The sequence below is a fragment of the Salvelinus namaycush genome, chromosome 2 (assembly GCF_016432855.1).
Source record: "Salvelinus namaycush isolate Seneca chromosome 2, SaNama_1.0, whole genome shotgun sequence".
NCBI lineage: Eukaryota > Metazoa > Chordata > Actinopteri > Salmoniformes > Salmonidae > Salvelinus > Salvelinus namaycush.
Window position 1 is genome coordinate 39111080 of NC_052308.1, and position 18055 is coordinate 39129134.

General features: G+C 41.9%; 1 protein-coding gene across 1 annotated transcript in view; it reads right to left on the bottom strand.

Moving 5' to 3' along the window:
- LOC120062927 (protein polybromo-1-like) overlaps positions 1-16315 on the bottom strand; it is a 37124-nt gene extending 20809 nt beyond the window's left edge. Inside the window, exons 1-15 of the mRNA XM_039012987.1 lie at positions 16232-16315; positions 15366-15521; positions 12347-12444; positions 12023-12170; positions 9602-9751; positions 9122-9307; positions 8693-8791; positions 8316-8493; positions 7951-8167; positions 7546-7687; positions 5288-5385; positions 4644-4782; positions 4186-4323; positions 3449-3560; positions 1539-1746 (exon numbers count right to left, since the gene is read on the bottom strand). Coding sequence (XP_038868915.1) covers positions 1539-1746; positions 3449-3560; positions 4186-4323; positions 4644-4782; positions 5288-5385; positions 7546-7687; positions 7951-8167; positions 8316-8493; positions 8693-8791; positions 9122-9307; positions 9602-9751; positions 12023-12170; positions 12347-12444; positions 15366-15503 — 2051 coding nt within the window. The 5' untranslated portion in view covers positions 15504-15521; positions 16232-16315. The remainder of the gene's footprint in view (positions 1-1538; positions 1747-3448; positions 3561-4185; positions 4324-4643; positions 4783-5287; positions 5386-7545; positions 7688-7950; positions 8168-8315; positions 8494-8692; positions 8792-9121; positions 9308-9601; positions 9752-12022; positions 12171-12346; positions 12445-15365; positions 15522-16231) is intronic.
- Between the last annotated feature and the right edge of the window lie 1740 nt (positions 16316-18055).

Genomic DNA, 18055 nt, shown 5'->3' on the forward strand with positions numbered 1-18055 from the left:
AGGATTTTCTTACCCGATATAGATATGGTTCTTCTTATAATTTCCAAAATTTTGGTAGGCTATTTCTTAGTCAACTTGTCTATATTAGATAGATGCAGCTTCTCTTCTCTCATTATATGTTAAACTAGAAGACCAAATAAACCCTTGCGCACCAGAATAATGTCATAATACTTAATACTCTACTTGCACACATCTATCCCTCCAGTGTTTATTTGCTATACTGTAATTATTTCGACCACTATGCCCATTTATTGCCTTACTTCCCTTATCCTACCTCATTTGCACACACTGTATATAGACTTTTTCTATTGTATTGTTGACTGTATGTTTGTTTATTCCATGTGTAACTCTGTGTTGTTGTTTGTGTCGCACTGCTTTGCTTTATCTTGGCCAGGTCGCAGTTGTAAATGAGAACTTGTTCTCAACTAGCCTACCTGGTTAAATAAAGGTGAAATGTAAAAAAAAAAATCCTAAGAATTCGACAGAATGAATGCTTCAATCTAGTTGACATTGGTAAAGTTCTCTGTCATCTCTGCTTCTTTCGCGGAGCAAAAGACGTTTAGGGGCCGAGGAGAAAACTTAAAAAAAAAAAAATGAAATATTTACTGTGCAAAATGTCCAAATGACATCAGTTTGACCGGTTGTAAGGCAATAGAAAGCTGTGAAAACGAACCAACATGTTTCTGATGAGATTTTAGTTCAGCTTGGATGCATATTTTATGTGATTGAAATACTATCAGCTTTTATGATGCTGATAAATATAGCACCTCTACAGACAGTATCTAACTGTGCATTCGCATTCTCTCAAGATACTGAAAGAAAGAAGGATTCTCTCAACTCATGTTCCCAAGTCAAAATGTAGCCTACATTTGGTGTATAGCCTACTTTTACTGTAATAAATGCTTAATTCTTCAGGAGATAATATTAAGGGTATGTGAGAGGTTATAGACCTACAGTCAGTGTCCAGATTTCATTTTCCATTTAACCCATCCGAACAGTAGGCTACAGTACCCTTAACGTGTCATAGGCTTATTTGAAGTCCCAGTCTTGTCACTGTTGAATTTGTATAGCCCTCACAATCACACATAACATAGCCTGTACTGCTATCATCCTTTTACCACATCACCACATCTTTCCAAAACATTACATTTCTGGCCCTCCCTTCGCTCCATTTTCAACTCTCCATTTCGCAGCTTTTCTCATATTGAATTAAACTCTGACATTGTCCTTTTTGCCTCCGTGGATTAACACTTGCTTTTTTTGCCCGTTCCCAAAATAATTTGTAGACTATTTGGCACGCGTACAGTTAGCCTAAAATAATGAAAGAAAAACCTCAATGTAGCCTATAAATATAATTGCACAATAATGATAAAACATCCATGAATGTAAGGCATTGTTTTCTCTTTATTCAACCCAGCCTTTATCCACACAATATTACATGACCCTAAACCCCCAGATATAACCACAGGAACTGCGGGTTATGAGTCAACCCGCGCATCACTACCACACACACACATACAGGTTAGCCTCTAGCTTACCTGCGCAGGCGCTCCATGTCGATGGGCCTCTTGATGGTGGCGTAGTAGTCAGGCAGCTCGGCACGGGAGGGCAGGCGCAGGAAGATGGTGGAGATACGTCGCCCCCTGGCGTCTGTGTAGTTCCTCACAGCGTCATACAGCTCGTTGAGGCGCTGCTGCAGGAGGGTCAGGCACTTATTGGACTTCTTAGGAGACACACCACTCTTCCCTACAGAGAGAATTACGTGTAAATGTAATCAAAACAGCAAGATATACAGTTGAAGTTGGAAGTTTACATACACTTAGGTTGGAGTCATTAAAACTCGTTTTTCAACAACTCGACAAATTTCTTGTTAACAAACCATAGTTTTGGCAAGTCGGTTAGGACATTTATTTTGTGCATGACAAGTCATTTTTCCAAAAATTGCTTACAGACAGATTATTTCACTGTATCACAATTCCAGTGGGTCAGAAGTTTACATACACTAAGTTGACTGGGCATTTAAACAGCTTGGAAAATTCCAGAAAATTATGTCATGGCTTTAGAAGCTTGTGATAGGCTAATTGACATCATTTGAGTCAATTGGAGGTGTACCTGTGGATGTATTCCAAGGACTACCTTCAAACGCATTGCCTCTTTGCTTGACATCATGGTAAAATCAAAAGAAATCAGCCAAGAACTCAGGGGGAAAAAAATTTGACCTCCACAAGTTGGTTCATCCTTGGGAGCAATTTCCAAACGCCTGAAGGTACCATGTTCATCAGTACAAACAATAGTACGCAAGTATAAACACCATGGGACCACGCAGCCGTCATACCGCTCAGGAAGGAGACGCTTTCTGTCTCCTAGAGATGAACGTACTTTGGAGCGAAAAGTGCAAATCAATCCCAGAACAACAGCAAAGGACCTTGTGAAGATGCTGGAGGAACAGGTACAAAAGTATCTATATCCACAGTAAAACACATCTTATATCGACATAACCTGAAAGGCCACTCAGCAAGGAAGAAGCCACTGCTCCAAAACCGCCATAAAAAAGCCAGACTACGGTTTGCAACTGCACATGGAGACAAAGATCGTACTTTTTGGAGAAATGTCCTCTGGTCTGATGAAACAAAAATAGAACTGTTGGCCATAATGCCCATTGTTATGTTTGGAGGAAAAAGGGGGAGGCTTGCAAGCCGAAGAACACCATCCCAACTGTGAAGCACGGGGTGGCAGCATCATGTTGTGGGGGTGCTTTGCTGCTGGAGGGACTGGTGCACTTCACAAAATAGATGGCATCATGAGGGAGGAAAATTATGTAGATATATTGAAGCAACATCTCAAGACATCAGTCAGGAAGTTAAAGCTTGGCTGCAAATGGGTCTTCCAAATGGACAATGACCCCAAGCATACTTACAAAGTTGTGGCAAAATGGCTTAAGGACAACAAAGTCAAGGTATTGGAGTGGCCATCACAAAGCCCTGACCTCAATCCTATAGAAAATTTGTGGGCAGAACTGAAAAAGCATGTGCGAGCAAGGAGGCCTACAAACCCGACTCGGTTACACCAGCTCTGTCAGAAGGAATGGGCCAAAATTCACCCAACTTATTGTGGGAAGCTTGTGGAAGGCTACCGAAACATTTGACCCAAGTTAAACAATTTAAAGGCAATGCTACCAAATACTAATTGAGTATATGTAAACTTCTGACCCACTGGGAATGTGATGAAATAAATAAATGCTGAAATAAATCACTCTCTCTCCTATTATTCTGACATTTCACATTCTTAAAATAAAGTGGTGATCCTAACTGACCTAAGACCTTTTTACTAGGATTAAATGTCAGGAATTGTAAAAAACTGAGTTTAAGTGTATTTGGCTAAGGTGTATGTTTTCTTGGAATTTTTCAGGAGTAATGTTAAAACGCCCATAGAGAAGAGTCAAACACACTTAGTTTCAGCTTAGGAGATCCCATGTTGTCAATGTCCTCCTCGGGAGAAGCTCCTAGCTCCTTCCTCTTGTCCTTCACTATCTTCTCCAGGATGCCAGCGTCGTTATAAACCTTCACAGCAAAACAACATCAGAACATGTCACTCAACCCTCCCTTTTGTTGTAAATTTAGCCCAGGGTTGTGTTCTTTAAGGAATACAATAGACAACATTCAGTTTCTTACTGGACAAGTTCAGGCAGTCAGTCCCACCCAGTTTTACTTGGTTTTATGCCTACCAGGGATACGGCAAATTGAAAAAAACTATCTAAATGTTTAAACTGACATTTTTATTTTTTCAAAATCGGTTTTCTGTTATAATGATAAGAAAAGAAGAAAAAAAATCCACGGGAATTCACAATGCCAGCAATTGTTTGGGTCTCACTGTGAGTCATAGCAAGCTAGCAAGGGATGGCGAGAGAGGGGAAGGGCACAGTACAGGCAGGTCGGCCACCCGGTAGACAGTCAGACCATGCACTAGACCTACCTAACGACAATCAAAAGCTGTATCTTGCAATGTGATAATCTCGCAATGTCTTGCAACTTCAGTAAAGCAGGGCCTATCATCAATGAATAGCCGAGGATACTGAATGAGCGAGATACAACACTTTGATCTCACACAGTATCTGCGCATGTGCACTGGTTCGCTTCACACTGTTCACAGCGACATGGCCCTGTAAGTGATTGGCCGTGGTCCTACCTGAGATCCCTCCTCGTTGTAGTGACGTGCATTGCGGAACATCAGCCTCATGTCGTCCATCAGGGCTTCTTCGGTGGCGTAGCGCTTTGAGCGGACGTTGTGCTCGATGGTCTTAAGGTCCATGGGCTCCAGGATCACCTGATAGTAGGGAGGAGTTAGGTTCATAGATTAGTCGATCCACGGCATCTGTATCGATTCCAACATTGGGGAATAAAAAGAACAATTCCAAGATATTTTCCATTGCTGAACCCGAGACATGCGTTTCAAATAAACAAGATTCTGCTTGGATATAAAATATGTGTGGCGTTTCTCCACTGCAATAGGATATGTCCAGTACACCGGACTACATTTTGTCATGGAAAGTAAGATTTGTACGTTTAAAGAAAAACGTTGATTAATTGCCCCTAGCAACCACCAACTAGTGGATTGTGAAAGCCTTGTGTTGAACTCATATCTACCTTGTAGTAGTCTTGGTAGTCCTTCTTGGAGGGCTTGACCATGAACAGATCACAGAGCCTCCGGTTGGTCCCTGCCTCTCTGGCTTCAGTCACTGCAGCATACAGTGCCTTCATACGGTTCTTCATGTTCTTCTTATGGCTGCAGGGCAAGAGAAGCCTGGGTTAGTAAAGTTACTTTTTTATGAAATATAAAATATGTATAAATGCAATATTAGCTAACACAAGTTGTCAGGATAGTGAATTAATGCTTTATAGATTTGATTTTAAAAACCTGGCCGCCTGTAGGCAACTTGAGTTGCAAGTGTTGCAGATCTACTTAGTTTGACAAAGGGTCAACTTATAACACAGGAGGCTGCTGAGGGAAGGACAGCTCATAATATAGGCTGGAATGGCGTCAATGGAATGGTAAACACATGGAAACCATGTGTTAGATGCGTTCGATACCATTCCATCCATTCCAACCATTACTATGAGCTCGTCCTGCACAATTAAGGTGACTCCTGTGACTTATAAGCATGAGGGCAGCTGTTGTAGATAGACACAGAAATCGAGAATGAAAGCGATAGGTGGTTGACTTGGTGTGAGATGGCAACAATGGCATCTATGTAGACGTGGTAAGGAAAGAGAACGAGAAGTGGTCCTACCTTTTCCTCTTGGTGGCACTGCCAGTTCCTGTGTCAGACGACAGAATGCTGTCCTGTTCCTCTTCGTCGCCTCTCCTCAAAAGCTCCCTCTTCTTAAGCTGCAAAACATTCATTACATACTGCATTCAAAACAATAGTGTACTACTAACCATTCAGTCTTAATTATTTTGTATACAGCACAGGAGGTTGGTGGAACCTTAATTGGGGAGGACGGGACCGTGGTAATGGCTGGAGCGGAATAAGTGGAATGGTATCAAAAACATGGTTTCCATGTGCTTGATGCCATTCCATTTGCGCCGTTCTGGCCATTATTATGAGCCACCCTCCCCTCAGCAGCCACCACTGTTTAACAGAAACCCTACCAGAATTAGCATTTTTATGTCTTGTATTCCTACAGTTGCAGTCCCAACCCACCACCAGAAAGAAATCCTACTAGTGAACTCTGAACTACAGTTTAATATATTCAGCTCTTACCCTAAACCAGGGTTCTCCAACCTTGTTCCTGGAGAGCTACCGCCCTGTAGGTTTTCTCCAACCCCAATCTAGCGCACCTGATTCTAATAATTATCTGGTTGATAAGCTATACAGTATTCACCCACCTTGGCATTTCTCCAATTTTGTTTCCTTACAACCTGGAATTAAAATAGATTTTTGGGGGGGTTTGTATCATTTGATTTACACAACATGCCTACCACTATGAAGATGCTAAATATTTTTTATTGTGAAACAAACTTTGAAGCATAACTATTCGCTCCCCCAAAGTCAATGTCAGGATAGCGAATTAATGCTTCATAGATTTTATTTAAAAAAACACCTTTTGGTAGAGCCACCTTTTGCAGCAATTACAGCTGCAAGTCTCTTGGAGTATGTCTCTATAAGCTTGGCACATCTAGCCACTGGGATTTTTGCCCATTCTTCAAGGCAAAACTGCTCTAGCTCCTTCAAGTTGGATGGGTTCCGCTGGTGTACAGCAATCTTTAAGTCATACCACAGATTCTCAATTGGATTGAAGTCTGGGCTTTGACTAGGCCATTCCAAGACATTTAAAATATTCCCCTTAAACCACTGGAGTGTTGCTTTAGCAGTATGCTTAGGGTCATTGTCTCAAATCTCTGGAAGACTGAAACAGGTTTCCCTCAAGAATTTCCCTGTATTTAGCGCCATCCATCATTCCTTCAATTCTGACCAGTTTCCCAGTCCCTGCCGATGAAAAACACCCCCACAGCATGATGCTGCCACCACCATGCTTCACTGTTGGGATGGTGTTCTCGGGGTGATGAGAGGTGTTGGGTTTGCGCCAGACACAGCGTTTTCCTTGATGGCCAAAAAGCACAATTTTAGTCTTATCATGCCTTTTGGCGAACACCAAACATGTTTGCTTATTATTTTTTCTGGCCACTTCCGTAAAGCCCAGCTCTGTGGAGTGTACGGCTTAAAGTGGTCCTATGGACAGATAATCCAATCGCTGCTGTGGAGCTTTGCAGCTCCTTCAGGGTTATCTTTGGTCTCTTTGTTGCCTCTCTGCTTAATGCCCTCCTTGCATGGTCCTTGAGTTTTGGTGGGTGGCTCTCTCTTGGCAGGTTTGTCGTGGTGTCATATTCTTTACATTTTTTAATAATGGACTTAAATGGTGCTCCGTGGGATGTTCAAAGTTTCAGATATTTTTTTATAACCCAACCCTGATCTGTACTTCTCCACAACTTTGACCCTGACCTGTTTGGAGAACTCCTTGGTCTTCATAGTGCCGCTTAGTTGTGTTGCAGACTCTGGGGCCTTTCAGAACAGGTGTGTATATATACTGAGATCATGTGACAGATCATGTAACACTTAAATTAAGTCCACCTGTGTGCAATCTAACTAATTATGTGACTTCTGAAGGTAATTGGTTGCACCAGATCTTATTTAGGGGCTTCATAGCAAAGGGGTTGAATACATGCGCACGCACCACTTTTCCGTTTTTTATTTTGTATAATGTTTTGAAACACATTTTTTTAATTTCACTTCATCAATTTGGACTATTTTGTGTATGTCCATTACATGAAAACCTAATAAAAATCCATTTAAATTACAGGTTGTAATGCAACAAAATAGGAAAAACGCTAAGGGGGTGAATACTTTTGCAAGGCACTAGATTAGGTTAGTTACAACTGGGGTTGGAGTGAAACTCTACTAAAGGGTAGGTCCCCAGGAAAAGGGTTGGAGAGCCCCCTCCTAAACCAACAGCAAAGGGCAAACAAGATCCAAGTCCCTCTACTGACCAGCAGGATCTGCTGCAGCCGGAGGGCCCGTTTGGAGATGCCTGAGGTGGGCACGTTGTAACACTTGGCGTTCTCAAGCATCAGAGTAAGGTCAGAGTCCATCTGCTCCACGCTCTCGTACTCCCCATTCTTCATCTTCTCCCTGAGACAGGGACAAAGAAGTTCATCATTCACTGAATGGATGGGTTTTACATACATCCAAAATAGCATCAGGAGCTGGACAAAAACAAGGTCCATAGAGTTTTGCTGCTCGCAAAAAAGGAGATTTTTTTTTTGTTGCATTGGGAGCAGCAACACTGTGAGTGGACATTCTCTTTTTCATCATTGACTGACGTTAGCTACACGGACACCAACTCTCCATGTACAGTGCCTATAGGACGATGTACTGTAGTAGCCTATTCCTACCTGATCTGCTGCAGTGCGATGGGCTGTTTGATCTGCTGGTAGTAGTCAGGGTATTCTTTCCTGGAGGGCAGCTGGAGGAAGGGTTCAGAAAGGAGCGGTCCCTGGCTGTTCCTGCCCCCCCTCACAGCCTCGTACAGCTGGAACACTGGGTTACCCATGTCCATACTGGAGCTCAGGCACTCCGCCTCAGACTCACCCTCGTCATAATGCACAGAGCCTGGAACACATGATACACAGAGAAGTGCACACATTTACAAAATCACACCGTAACAACATAAAGCTATGAAGAGGGCTTGGTCTCAAAGACTCAACAATTCAAATCTGATTAGTGTGTGTGCGCGCGTTTGTTGTGTTGACAAACTCACCAGAGAGCAGGGCGTCCTCGTCATTCTCTGAACCGTACTGCAAAGCCAGGGTGATGGCAGAGAAACGGTCTCCCTGGGCTGACCTCCGGTTCTTGATGCGGACACTGGTCTTAGTGGGCTCAGCATGGTCTATCTCAGTCTTTCTCTGGATGAAGACCTTCTTGATGATGTTAGCATCCTTGACATCAAATAAGGAAGCGTTGAGATTAGTGTGCTTTCTATAACATCTACAAGTTGTAGACATGCAGGGAAATCTTGAGCACAACATAGCTCTACTGAAACTAGACTTTCCACGCAACTACTCACAAGAACATAAGATACCAATAGGGAAATGCTGTATAAAATATATCCTATGCCATATAGGAGGATAAATATACCTTAAAAACCTGAGATCCTGGTTCATTGTATGTTTTTGCATTTTTCACCAGAAGGTCAACATCCTTAGCCATGCCGGTGACACTTTTGTAGTATCCAATCTGACAAAGATTCACAAAATATCATGGTTAGGTTACAGAGTTACATTTTAGTTATTTAGCAGACGCTCTTATCCAGAGCGACTGACAGTAGTGAGAGTATATATTTTCATACTGGTCCCCCATGGGAATCGAACCCACAACCCTGGTGCTGCAAGCGCCATGCTCTACGAACTGAGCTACACAGGACACATATGACATCTTATATGATTACACAAAATAACAAATGATATCAGGTAGGCCTATATTCATGTGTTTATGTATTAATACGCTTAACCAATTAGATGTCAATCAATTCTACACAAATTACAATGCATCAGGTGAATAGGATACCTGTATTCTCTGAGTGATGGCTCTCAGATCAAGGGGCTCCTTGATAACAGCATAGTAGTCTGGGTAGTGCACTTTGGAAGGCAGCTTCTGGAAGAGCTCACTGATGACCCTTCCTGAGTGGTCCGTGTATGACACTACAGCATCTAGCAGCTGCTCCAAAACCTCCTTCAGGCAGCTCGGTGGGGTCTGTATATCAGCGCATACAGGAACAACCACAAGCTATGATCCCACGCACATCCAGTACTTATGGAACTTCAGTTGCAAGTGTTGCACGTCTACAGAGCTTGTCAACAATGAGTAAACTTAGCTTGTGGGTAGATGTTGTAGACACAGAAGAGATGAGAATAAAAGGTATATGTAGTTGACTTAACATGATGTAGATTGTCCATGATAGATAGACATGCAAAGCAGGAAGGAGCTTAAAGATCTCACAATATATAGAGGTAAAAATGGATTTGTCAGATGATCTTTAATCTTTACCTCATCTTCAGTGAAGAGAGCAGGATTATCTAGGATGTCTTCACCATCGTCGTCATCTTCATCACCATCCCCTGGCTGAACAAACTCATTCCTGGTGTGGACATAGAGTTCCCACAGCCTGCAGGCCTTTTGGTACTCCACACCATCAGCCTGACAAGTCAGAGATAAAACAGGGTTTCCGTTAGCCGGTAATTGCTGGCTGTTGGCCAGTAAAAAAACAAAAGGCCGATAAATAAAATTGTTGCCGGCTAAATTGACCCGGGAAGAAAAAAAACACCGGTAGGCAGGCTATCAGCACGTCACCCACCACTTTAGCTGGAGGCAGTATGCATTTTGAAAACATTGTTTGAAACCTGAATGTTTTACTTCATTTTATGAGGCATGTCCTACCTTGCTTGAAAATCCAAACAAAGAAATGGGCAGGCAATTATTTTATAAAGACTTGTTTCAAGTTTGGAGAAGCATACAATTTATCCTACCACTTCTTCCAATCTGCGTGCCAGTTATGATTTTCATATGCGCATTTCCGTGGAAGTTTCATTTCAATAATAACGTTTTTGTTTCTCAAAATCATTATTACGTTAAATCATAAAAATCTTATTTATAATGATAAAAATATAAAAGTTGAAACTCAACTAATGCGAGAGCACTAGCATCTGCCATATGGACACATTTATACACTGTGATCATTGGTGGCTAAATGAGCCTAAATGAGCACATGGAACTCAGGTGGCCAATGCATCTGGTGGCCTATAACTTATTGTCAACTAAGTAACATTACATAAAGCTGACAAATAAAACATACTAATGGAAATTCCAGTTCTTTCAAATCACATTCATCTCTCTACTCAGCCTGTCTGCCTCCCTTTCCTATCTGTCTTGACTGGAGCTATTATTGCTAGTGAAGTGCAACATGGAATCAAATCAACTGGATCCAGCCTGAAGTGGTTTCTAGCTAACTTGCAACATTGCATCTACCAGCCTATTACAGCCCTCAGACAGCTGTTTTTGCAAAAGGTATTTTATGACTTTTCCACTGAGGCATGGTGATTTTTTCAAATAGCCTAATAGTTCCTCACAATAGGCCTATCATTCGCAATGGATGTAAAAAAGTTAATAAAAAAATAAAACAGTTGACTTACTGTGTGGGATGAAGAAAAAAATTTACTGAGAGACTTGGTTTATTAATAGTGGATGTGGTAAGTTAAGAAAAGCAGAAAACATCCTCAAACGGGCACTTTCCTACATTTGTGCACAGCAGGCCAGGTAGGCTACTTCTATGCGGGCTCCCTCAACATTAACAAGACAGAGAAACCAGACCCATGTTCATTGCTCACACGGAGCACTCCAAACAAAAGACAATGGGGGGAAAAAAGGCTAAACTCATAAACGATAGTTATGAAATAAACCTAAACTTGTTTCTCACAAGTGTAGCAGGTTGTGAACTCTGCAAAACACATTTCCACCCCAAGAATGAGAATGGTAAATGACTGTAGGCCTAGTAATACAACCAAATGACGGGCATTAACGGTACATTTACTACTCGAGACACATGTAATGGGGAATTGATAAAAATAAACAATTCACACAACGAAACAGCAAAATAATTGTCAGGAGACAGCTGAGTGCATTCTGGAGAGCTGAGAGCATGCATTCTGGAGACAGATTTTTATTTATTTCACCTTTATTTAACCAGGTAGGCTAGTTGAGGCACAAGATGCGCCTATAGTCTATCTTTGCCACACACCCCTCCCCTTCTTCTTGTCTCAATATTTGAAATCTTCACATATCTTAGATGCTTTTCACTGACAGCCGCCACCTGCGCTGCCTATTAAAAACTTCCTCTTATGCCATTTCTCTCTTGTTCTATTGGTTTTCATATCAACTTTCTTTTGTTGTCCAGAAGCCAAAGGTACAATCCTAGTCATAATAGCAACCCGTCCTAGTTGTTGCATCTTTAGAGTCCCCCTCTTTCTAAGGAGATTTTCATCTCTGTCATATACTGCTGGCATCAGGTGCACTGTTTAGAATTGCATTTAAGCAAACGTTTGAAAGTGACGTTTTATTGGCGGCTTCATTACAGGAGTTGAATGTTCTGTTGAGATGAATTACCACAATGTAAATGTTATTTCTGTCATTCTGAGCACCGGACGCCCTAATGGGTTGCGAACCCAATGCATGTGGGTCCGGTACATTTCTCAAAATGGCCAGTAAATGTAAATCTTCCCGGTCACGTTGTCCGGCACCACATTATCCTAACGGAAACCCTGATATAAAAGCATTAATAACCTGCTGTGTCTAAAGGATGTGTTTCCTGCTAGTCAAAGACTAACAATGTTTGTTATCACAAAGTGTAATAGCACAATCAAGTTTTCAATCGATTTTCATCTTAGACTTCAATCCACATAGTGTGTGTGTCACCTTATAGTAGGTCTTGGCGTTGTTGAACATGAGCTGGAAATCAGCAGTGAGCTGCTCCACATCTTGGTAGTCCTCTGACTTGAGCTTCTGCTGGATCTTGGTCATGTCTATAGGCTGGGACACCACCTCATAGTAGTCTGGCTGTTTCCTAAGGGAGGAAGAGGCAGAGATAAGTCACCTGGGGGCTTTTCCTCTACATTTAGTCTATGGTCATTTGGCACCAAATATCAGAAAATGGGTTGCGAAAGGGAGGGACTACATGGACATGTCCAATGAGAAATGCTAGTTAAGTTTTTTGCTGCAAATTTTTGTTATGATCCTTACCTTCTCTTTGGTACCCTGATGAACAGCTCACAAAGCAGTCTTCCCTGGTCGTCCTTGTGGTCCCTAACAGTGTTGTACACCTCATGGCACACAGCAATCTGTTGAACACAAAACATGATATAATAATTAAATGTGTCAAAGCAGACAATTCCGTGTTTGGGATACTTGGATTCACTGCATCACACAAATAAAACATGGCAAACCTGACCAAGAGTAAAACAAGGATGTTGATAAAGATAACCACAAGCTTTATCAATGGGATAATTAGGGTGGGTTCGTAAATTCCCTCTGGAGTGTCAGTCTGCACTCTCGAACAGCTTTGTTCGATTGTCCATTCGTAAATTCAGTGCATTACGCTCATGGAGCGTTCAGAGCGCACACTGGATGCTCTGGCCGAGGAGCAGGGTTGATCCGAGCGTTCTGACCTCACAATGGTAGTCAAGAGCCCACGCTAACTAACTAACTAACTAAATCTGGCTAGCTTCTTCCAAACACAAATGAGAGAACACCTCACGCTTCACTACTTTACTCTCCCTAGCAGAGCTGGTTAGATAACATGTAAACAGTCTGTGCTGCTAGCAACAATTTGATTCAGTTTTTTTGCCGACGTTTACTGATGTCTGTCAAATTCAATGGGTTTTGCCTTAATTTCTCAGAACAAGAATAGACTTTCAGAAGAAAGTTCTTTGTTTCTGGCCATTTTGAGCCTGTAATCGAACCCACAAATGCTGATGCTCCAGATACTCAACTAATCTAAAGAAGGACAGTTTTATTGCTTCTTTAATCAACACAACAGTTTTCATCTGTGGAAACATAATTCCAAAAGGGTTTTCTAATGATCAATTAGTGTTTAAAATTATAAACTTGGATTAGCTAGCACAATGTGCCATTGGAACATAGGAGTGATGGTTGCTGAAAATGGGCCTCTGCACTCCTATATAGATATTCCATAAAAATCTGCCGTTTCCAGCTGCAATAGTCATTTACAACATTAACCATGTCTACATTGTATTTCAGATCAATTTGATGTTATTTTAAAATGGACCAAAAATGTGCGTTTCTTTCAAAAACAAGGACATTTCTAAGTGAACCCAAACTTTTGAACGGTAGTGTATATATTTTGTAGTTCATTTTATGTTATTTTCACATTAATGTGTCACATCAGTTTGCAAACAATGCAAAATATTATAATTGAGTTAAGAAATCCGCTTACAAACATGGTCTCTTTTTTGCTTTCTTGAGTAAGGCATCTCCAAAATACATGCATTTCAGCCTAGCTCACTGCTTTCTGTGCTGGTGGGGCAGCCAGCGGAAAATACAGAGTGTAGGGGTTGGTAATGTTCTCTAGTTGCGCCGTAATTGGCTCAGTGTTCTGTCACTCATGGGGACACTACGTCACCGCAATATTCAAGCCCCTTGGGTGCTGCCATAGATTGACATTAGAAGTGCGCATCCAAGAAGGCTCAAGGCCACTGATAAATATCTACCGTAGCTTTGATTGGACTGATCATGTCAACATCATACTTTCAAAATCTTAGCTAGCAAGTTAGACAAGCAGTCATCATTAATCAAGTCGACAATCTACTGGCAAATCCTTTTCAATCCTTGTCATATGAAGAGAAATTATAGATAAAATGTATCGGTGCTCATCTGACATTGGACATGAACATTACACAACAAGTTGGAAATCCCAAATTCAGCAATGAGTGGTTTGGAAGGAATCAGTGGCTAACTGCAAGCGGTGCAAAGCAATCACTAGTCTGCTATTCAGTGAAGTGGGGTTGCAGTCTAAGTCTGGGTTTACCGGTCTCTTTTCCAAGCTTAAACGGACAAACATTCACATATAACACCATGGGCCAGAAAAGGTTGAATACAATGGCCATGGTGTCAATCCAGCATGACTTCTGCCATGGACAAAACAACTGGAAAATCTCAGACTTCAGTGAGTTCAAGACAACTGGGAACTCTGAAAAGAAACTAGCTCCAACTGGGAAAATACGTTTTGAACGGTCCTAGTTGAGAACTTGGGCCTCTTTCTAGAGCTCCGACCTGAAGATCACTGACGTTTCGACCAACTAGAGTTCCCAGTTGTCTTGAAAGCACCATAAATTCAGAGAATGTCACACTTTGATGACAAAATTTGCCCACAAGAATGGCCACCGCACCACCTTCCTCTTCAAGTGAGCACAGAACAACAAAGATTATTCCAAAAATGTATTGTATGCTGCTGCATAATGAGGGAGATATGTATACTGTAGCTAAGAAAGTAATACTAAGTGTGTGTTGTGTAGTAAGCTGATAGTAGCTCATGTGCCTCACCCTAATTAATTTGGTCCCTTTCCCCCTTTTAACTTAGCCTACTGTTGTGACTTGGTGGTGCACATGTAGCCTATTGCCTGTTTTAGAGAAATGTAATCACTGAATATTGTAAGAGCTTTCATTGTCTGCTTATATGCTCCCTTTATGTATCCTACAGTTCTAACTTTGTTTACAGGGAGAATACTGTAAGAACGGCCCATGTTCTGAATTCTGTCACTGTACATTTCAAAAGGGCTGAAAAAAATAGTTATATTGACTACGTCCATCATAGCGTGCTCAAATAATGTCTTCATCGAAATTACGCATGGCCTCTTTTCCGCTCGTCGTTCCCTTATGCCATTTGTACATCTCAATTGTCAGTAGAATCCACATTTTTTTAAGCAAGTCAGCCATGTTTTTTTTAAGGACAGGAAATGAGGCTGAATGAACTGTTTTGCTGCCAGACAAGGCTCCGCTGATAGCTAGGTGTAGAGATGTTAAGGATTCACTCCATGGTGCTGAAAAGAAAGCTCTGAAGTTGGGACAGCTTTATTTATGCCCTAAAAGTTTGTGGGCACCGTTATAGTGCAATTAATGCATATAACGCATTGTTTAGTGGCTTTGCTGGCATGCATAAAAATAATGGGGGGAGTTTGCCCCACCAAGATTTACATGCTAAAATCGCCACTGCCAGAGCTAGAAGATAAGAAATTCAACTCACAGGATCTACCGTAGGGACATTAGAGGGTCTTCTCCTCTTTCGCCCGCTTCCAGGAGTGGAGGAGGAGGCATCGTCAAAGTCCCCTCCGCTCACACTACTACTGGATGGAGAGGTGGCCCTTCTCCTTTTCGAACTCATTGGTATAACTGATGGTACCTTCAAAACAACACACACAAATACCGTTAGCTTGCTGGCTAAGTAGCCATCCAATTTTTATAATATTATAAACACTGACTAGACCTGTAACGTTACAGAATTAAGTATTTTATTATAATTCGTTTATTTAACTAGGCAAGTCAATTAAGAAAATATTATGATTTACAATGACGGCCTACAAAGAGACAGAGTCCCGCGGGGACCAGGGCTGGGATAAAAAATAAAATGTACTGTACACTAGTAGGACAAAACACACATCACGACAAGACAGACACCACTAGCTACATAAAGAGAGACCTAAAACGACAACACAGCATGGCAGCAAAACAACACCACCGTAGCAACATAACACGGTAGCAACACAAACATTGAGCGAGATTAACGATGAAAAGCATTTAAACACGTCCGTGTTAACTTTATCTGGCTACCGGTAACGTTAGCTAGGTAGCGGTTAGTTATCGAACATGGGAAAATGGGATCTTCGACGTAGAATATTGGCTAGTTTATCTCGCTATCTAGCTAACAATCTGCCGATAAATACAGTTAGCAGTAACGTTGTTAGCTAGCTAGATGACTAAGTTACTTACAAAGGCGAGCGCCTAAAATTGTAACGTTCGCTAAACCGTAAAAACTAGAACTAGCTTGCTAACAAGCTAGTTGTAATGTTACTTTGATAAACAAATTTAAAGCAAAATGCAAACCCGGCTTACCTGAATTGTAGTATATTTCCCTGAGCAAAATTGTTTCGTTAAAAAGTCAATTCATTCGAAACGTTAGCTAGTCAAGCTCCTCCCCTGTAGCAGTATATTGCCGGATGTGACCCTATAAAGCTGCGATCCATTTGGAAAAAGTGGAGGCGGCTCGGACTTGAAACGGTATCAAATGCATGAAGCGAGACTGTGGGTGGTGGTGGTTGAAAGAGCACGCTTGTTTGAAATGGAAAAGCGTCGTGATAGCTTTTGATAAAGAAGAACATCAATATGAAGCAGCTGCTTTATAAGTGGGATGCACTGTTGAGCGCAACATCCCGAGGGGTTCGTGCTGATTGTTCGGAGATTGTGACAGCCGGCTAAATGGCGTCCCTTGAGAAGGCAAGAACCCGATGTATGTCAGGACAAGTGCAGTATTAGCATAAGGGCACATATACTTGGAATATGGAGGGAGAAAGAGGCAGATGAGATCTAAGAGCGAGGGAGGAAGAGGGTGAGCTTGAGTCTGTTAAAAATGCCGGGAAAGGGTGAGATGGTTTGTTCAAGAAGAATGGTAGAAAGGGTAAGCAGAGTGAACTAAAGACAGGAGGTGAAATGGAAGTGAATGAGGGCGAAGTATCGGAGGTGGTAGGTGTGAAGTTCTCGGAGCCCGAGGCTTGCACCAAGGGTTAGGATAAAGATGAGCCTGTGACAGTAGGAGTGACTTTTTTGGAAAAAGTGGACCCTTGCCTTTTGGCTGATCCATTTGTGGTTTCAGGGTGGGTGAAAACAGAGTTGGGTGCTGTGGAATCGGTGAAGTTAACCAGAAGTGGTCTTGTTTGTGTTTCTGCTGGTCAGAGGGAGAAGGTGCTCTGCGTTAAACTAATAGGGGCAAGAAATGTGAATCGTTTTGCTCCCAAGAAAAGGGTTCCATTGAAAGGAGTGATTACTGGGGTAGCAGTAAATGTAAAAATTGACCAACTGAAGGGGAAGATTCCTGGTGTTTGTGAGGCTTGTCGTTTGGTGCGACACAGACAGGGTGGCGTGAGTGGTGAAACCGAGTCGTTGTCTGTACTTTTGAGTTTAGATGTTGAGTCTTTGCCCGACAAAGTGATGTTAGAATAAATACGTTTACTGTATGAGCTTTTGTGCCGAATACATTACGTTGTTATAGGTGTCAAGCTTATGGGCATGTGGCAACAGTGTGTAGGGGGGAGGTTCCTAGGTGTGCGGAAGTGCATGAGACAAAGGAATGTGTAGCATTGGGGAAAGTCGTGGTATGTTAATTGTAGAGGTGCCCATAGGGCTGGGGATCAAAAATGTTCTGTGCAAGAGAGGCAGGTTGAGGTTCCAGGGTTAGAGTAGTGCAGAGGTTGTCAAATGCTGAGGCAGTGAAGAAAGTAGAGGAAGATGGGTCAAGGGGGAGGGATCCTGAGAGGAGTGGTGTGAGTAGGAGATCAAATTAGATTTTTAGCATGTATAGCAATGGTTATCAACTGTACTGCAGGGATGGAACATAAGTTGCAGAAAATGTAGGTTGTGGTGGCAGCTGCAGAGGGGTATTTGGGTGTGCGAGATTTGACATCAGAAGAGTTACAGTGTGTGTTAAGTGGTGGTCTCATACTTTCAGGTTGTTGGCATGAGGTAGGACTAAATAGATTGAAATAGTGGAGTAGGTTGGTATTTTTTATTATTTGATTTATTATTAAATTTTTTGTGAGTGTTGTGTTAGATGGTAGGATATTTGTTTATTTATTTCAAGAAAAGTATAAGGGAGTTGTACTCCAGTCTAGTAGGTGGCGGTAATGCAACATTTATTGGATGCCAACCGCCGTTACACCTCAT